Below are 6,000 nucleotides of genomic sequence, written 5' to 3' on the forward strand. Positions count from 1 at the left end.
TTCTCTAAGATTCATATTTGCATGTGTGTCAAGGAGAATGCAAGTAAAGGTTGTAGAGTGAGTCTTTGTACAAGTTGGACTTCCTTGAAATGTAATGCTCCCAACTTGTCCTATTTAGGCATTCTAGAGTTTTCTCCCCAATAGTCCAAACCTTCACATGATATAGGATTCTATTGTCATCTTCAACACAGAAACTTCAATACTGCCACAACTTGAATCACTTGCAGGAAGCAAAAAATAGCTATGGCTGATTTGAGAAGTGAGCCCCCAAAGTAATGTAATAGCCCCTTTCCGGGTCCATCATAATTATTGTCTTTACATCAATTCTAACATTCATAATAGTCATTTTATTTATCAAATGATGTTATTATTTTTGATTCATGACTGAAAGATATAGATGTTATTCAAGTTGCCTAGACACCATCTATAGGCTCCCTCAAAGTTTACAAATCCAAGCCCATTTCATGAAGATTTACAGGATGTTGACCCCAACCCTCTATTGGGAAAAGATCCACTAGATTGGATCTATACAAAGCCCCTCCTTGATAACATTATACGCTTCTTATCAGAATTATTTTTATAATAATAATGATCATATTTAAATATATATTTATATGTCATTAGCCCATATGTATATACATTAAGAAAGTAAAATTCATTTCATATTAATTATATATATAAATATACTAATTATTTATGTACCATTTTAAATTATTTCATATTCATTATAAATTATAATTATAATATCAAAACATTTTCATTTATTATAATCCTACTTAAATTTACTTATCTTGCATTTTAGTCTTATTTATAAGACAAACAATAAAAAGGAATATATCCTCACATACTTTTATGGAGGTTCTTATTTAAAAATTACATATATTTTTGCCACTTCTCACGTATATTGTATTAGATTGACTTTTAGTGCTTTTTGCCATGGGCTTTATTTGCCTTTTAACTCTAAATATATTTTTCTTTTCATGATTGTCCTTTTTGAATCTATTGTATTATAAGGTAATATAATATGTGTTCGGTGGTGAGTATTTACCCTTTTTATTTTATTTTCTTATTTTTTGGTGTGTTGTTTGGGTGATCTTACCTCTTGCATCAAGCTCAATGTGATGCAGCAGTGGAACACTATGAGTATAAACACTCCACTTCATATTACAAGTTTTGCTTTAAATCTCAATTCTTATGCATTAAAGGTTGGTGGGTTGCCTCCATGTTATGACGAAGAGGTGAAAGAAGGGCTTATGAAGGCATTTCAAGTTTACTTCGAATACAGTGCTTGCTTTTACTAAATCTTTGAGTCCCAATATTTAGCAAGCCAAAGATGAAGTTTATTAGTGTTACATTTGTTCAAGCTGATTTTATTAGATGGTGGAGATAGCATATTGTTGATACATTAGAGTTGAGGATGCTCATTATTTGCCTTCTTTTTGCAAATTGCTAGTTCCTCTACTACAAAAGAGGAATTGGTCCACATATAGCTTCATTCACTCTATGAATATGAATAGGCTGTGACCTCTAGTTAGGGAAAGAAGTTGGCCATGCACAATTGTAACTTTTGTGAATGAAGGAAAATAGAAAAAGGAAAAAACAAAAAGAAAATTCAAATCCTCAACTTTAGGAAGGACAGTAATGAACAGCAGGATATAAAAGACAGGAATATAGAGAAGAATGCGTGGATCGGTTGGATAGGGTGCAAAGGCCAGGACATCTTTATTCTTCGTCTTCTCATCCATTTTTTTGCTCATTATGGATTTATTAGCAGAAAACATTCTCCTGGTTTTGAACCTGCTCTTATTACAGTGGCCTTTGTACACAAAATAATGTATTATATCATGACTTTTGGAACACATTTAATGAACAGAAAAGTTACATATATTGTTTTCTTTATGTGGGGAAAATGATAGTCCAGTATTCAACAGGTTAAAAAATAAATGATGGGTTCAGCCTTCTCATAGAAAGTCGAAAGCATAAAATGATTAATACAAAAGTCGGAGTTGATTTGGGCTCTGAAATACTGCAAAATTCTGTCTGGGTTTGCCTTGTTTCATTTGGCACAATCCCACAGACAAATAGCAGCACCCTCGTTGAATTTCAGGCTAAATTGACTCAGATTCCAAACTCGGCTCAAAGTGGACCTGAATCCAGGGCCAAAGGTGAGCAAACCTGTGAGATAGAATTATAATAAATGGCTAATCTTCATGTCCAGCCAAATGCAAAAATGCATTAATTTAGTCAACAACCCACAAGTAGGTAGTATCTGTATTGTGTTTAAAACTAAGTCACAGGATATGCCGAAATTGATCCATGAAGCTCAAATTTCAGCAAATTTTTACCCTTTTTGAACTTCATCCAAATTTTATGATATTTAATATAATATTGTTATTTATTAAAATTATAATTTAAAAAAAAAAAAATAGAGTTATTTAGTTTAATTGTTAAGCAATGTAATACTGTTTTGACAATTTTCTAGATATGGTACTTACATTTTAAAATAAATAAATTTTTATAAGTTCAATCTATAGTCAATTTTTTCGCAAATTTGAACCCTTGTCAAATTTCATCCGAATTTTATGATCCACGAACTTCAATTTGAATTCGAACCTTGTGACATAGGTTTAAAATAAGCATCTATAATCAATTCATAACATGCCTCATCCATTATTCAGTGCATCATTACTAAATATGATAATTTTCTGCTGTCAGTGTGTTTGGCTGAAGCACTAAAACCTGAATATATACATCACACATTTGCAATGACATGTTCTTTAATGCAAGTTTATGAGTGCCTTTTAATATGTTCCAGTAATGCAATGCATGTATGCCTTGTAAATGCTAGGAACAAGTTGCTTTCCTTCCTCTAAAATGTCGGATACCATTTTAAATTTCCTTTTTCGATAACCTGTAGCTTTGTGGAGCCCGAGGTGGTGGAAAAGCAGCAGCTCAAGCATTATTTTGGCAGGCCAAGAAAGGATTGTCATTCTTACTGGCTTTCGAATCAGAAAGAGAACGCAATGCTGCAATTATGCTTGCAAGAAGATTTGCCTTTGATTGCAATGTAAGGTTGTTTTATCCTAAGCAGTTATAGCATAATACTTTCAAACAGCAAGAAATTCCTCAGTTTGATGTGGTTCTTCTAGCCAAAGTGCATTTCTGGAAATCTTAAGCAAGATTCATTGGTTTAATGTAGTTCTTCTAACTTAATTGTATGAGAGAAGAAGTACTTGTAGTTTCTGACACATTCTGTGATTTCAGATAATGCTTGCAGGCCCTGATGATAGAGCTCCATTGGGAACATAGTTCAAGCTCAGCTCATCTACTGAGTAGGATTATTTACAGGGTATTTGATTAGTGATTATTTATGAATGGCCTTCTTTTTTGAGAATAGAGTGCCATTGGAACTAATATCAAAGACGGACAGTTTGTTAGCTATAAAATAGAAGATGTTCTTGTTAAATCCTGTTTCCTCATTTGTTTGTACTAGTAGAAGCAGATGTCTGTACCAAATTCTGGGAATTTTTTGTGTTCACATTGTGTAGAGCTGAGTAATATTAAAAGCTTTGTTGTAAGATATTTTCCCATAGTAAAGGGTTCACTTGCTCTCGAGACATTCGCACCTTTCTTATAACACAAGATGGAGGTTTGCTAAGGCTTAGTGTGATATTCATTTATCTGTTGTGGGATATACACTGCTTGTGAAGGATATGCTGACTACTAACCTAATCAAAGACCATTCAATGTTTGCACAATGAAGAGGCAGTTGTTTTACACTAACTGTGGGTATTGGTACTGGTGTACATGGTATGAATTACAGAAGCAGCAAGTGTTAATCTCTCTATCTTGTTGGGGACAAGAAAATATGAATTAACGAGGTAAAAAGAAAGTAGGCATATGCTAGATGAAAAGATTGTATTTTAAATTACTTTAAAGTAAAGCTGTTACTCTGTTTTACGTTCTTTCATGGTTACCGGTTTTTCTGGTGCCCGAGAAAGAACACCTTATTTTTTAGGCTTGATTCTAATCTTTTGTTTGTTGGTCAGGGTCTTGAATGCCAACAAACAGTGCTTCAATTCTGTGGATGGGTTAACAGTACTAATCCTCTTTGCAAGAGGGAGACATACGTTTGTCTGCAGCTGTGTATGTTTGAAGTTGCGTTACAGGCCTTGACCGGGAAATTTACCTTTAGACCATTACATGAGAGTTGTATGAATATGGAATTCTCACAAGTCAAGCAATCATTGGCAGTAAATTCAAGCACCACACGGACTATTTTCTTTGGACCGAAATTTTATTTATCGCCTGAATGACCTTGTTCCCGTTTTAACCATATTTTGAAGCCAGGGTTATCATAGCTGGAGCTTCTAACCCAAAGATGTAAATATTAACCATGTGGGGAACAGTTTTTGTAATGAGAAAATATTGACCATGGATGAGTCAGATGCCATGGTGTAAAATCTAACTGATTCCTTTCCTATCATTTAATAGGAAGCATAATGAAACTATTAATTTTACAATTAAATATACGAGACTAGCAGCTAATACTATCACATTTGTACCTTTCTATACCCTCACTTTATGTCGAGCTAATATTTAAGGGTAATCCAATAGCTGTGATGACAGATATAGGTTGCTAAAGATTAATTAATTGTTTTAAGTAGAAGCTAATATATTAGTACAGATTAATATTGTTTTAATTAGACGCTTATGAGTTGTGATTTTCAAAATGAGCGTACAAAGAAATTGTGAATAAGAAAATGACATGTCACGTGCGTCAAAAATACATTATCCAATTTACAAGTAGGGCCCAACTATTTTTCTGTACCTTTTTGCCAAACTTTTCTTCGAATGACTAAAGGAAAGTATTCTTCCGAAGTATACAAGCTCGAAATAAAAATTTACAGTTTAAGCACATATTGAGCAACATGCATACGTATAAAAACTTGTAAATAGGAATTCATTTAATGACCCGATGATCTGTGTGAGATGAACTGACGTTTGTTGATAAATTAGATCTGAATTACTAAAGTTGGTTTAGTTGGAAGGCTGCCCCATAGACTATTTTTAGCTTCGTGGACATTAAAAATCTACCTATTTACCATCCCTTGAATATTGTATATCAAATTTTAACAGTCTACCATTAAAATCCTTCTCTCTTAGGTGTAAGATGTGTAACAGGACAACTATATGATGAAATGCAATGCACACATTGACAATAAGCCTAATGTCGCCACTATCCACCTGTCCAACTAGTTAGGTCATATGATTCTTAACATAGTTGAGATTTAATTGGAGATTCCATGGTTGTCATTTTCAAATACTAACGGATAGTAAATAATACTTTATATGAAGCTTAGATTGTATTGGATTTGATCAATCATTTCAAAATAAATTATTGCTTCTTTATATGTAGATGAGTGAGTTTTTATTCAACCAATTTTTAGAGATGAAAATTAATAATTAGCAATCACTTAAAAAATTGCCCAAGGCTTTTAAGTGTGTTGGATTAAGGATAAAATTTTGACCATTCATCAATGAGTCTTAATAAATATATTACATCTCACTTTTACATCTCATGTGATATGAGATTTAATAATATACAAATGCTCTTGGTCTCCATACTAGGTCATTCAACTTGACCTTCCACCTAAGAACAGTGAGGAGATGCACATAGTGGTTGCCTTGTTTAGTTACACTTGCCAAATGGTATTCATTGCTAGTATCATCAACTTGTAAATGAAATGCGTCTTCTTTGAACACAATATAATTAATGGTATTAAGACATTTTGGGGAAACTAGAGAAAATTGTGTTACATTGTATGAATATTAAGATTTGTTTGATAGGTAAGAAATTTTGTGGCTTGAATTTGTAGGGAGTGAGTGTGCTTGAAAAGAGCACAATGGTCATGATGTAACACTATGAAAACTCTTTATATAAGCATTTAATGTCTTTTGACACCTTTTCTATCCAATGCGAAATATGAACAATTCTTT

The 6,000-nt window shown here is 32.9% G+C and overlaps 1 protein-coding gene across 2 annotated transcripts in view; it reads left to right on the top strand.

Annotated features, from left to right (window-relative positions):
• The window catches only part of SCAB1 (plectin-like protein), a 215,207-nt gene extending 210,654 nt beyond the window's left edge, over nt 1-4,553 (top strand). For both annotated transcript variants that reach the window (XM_089787925.1, XM_089787926.1), the window contains exons 11-13: nt 2,918-3,067; nt 3,265-3,881; nt 4,050-4,553. In XM_089787925.1, the coding sequence (XP_089644051.1) occupies nt 2,918-3,067; nt 3,265-3,309 (195 nt within the window). In that variant the 3' untranslated portion in view covers nt 3,310-3,881; nt 4,050-4,553. The remainder of the gene's footprint in view (nt 1-2,917; nt 3,068-3,264; nt 3,882-4,049) is intronic.
• The last annotated feature ends 1,447 nt before the right edge of the window (nt 4,554-6,000 follow it).

This window comes from Cupressus sempervirens, chromosome 6, assembly GCF_028749045.1.
Source record: "Cupressus sempervirens isolate cs-2001-9-10 chromosome 6, ASM2874904v1, whole genome shotgun sequence".
NCBI classification, from domain to species: Eukaryota; Viridiplantae; Streptophyta; class Pinopsida; order Cupressales; family Cupressaceae; genus Cupressus; species Cupressus sempervirens.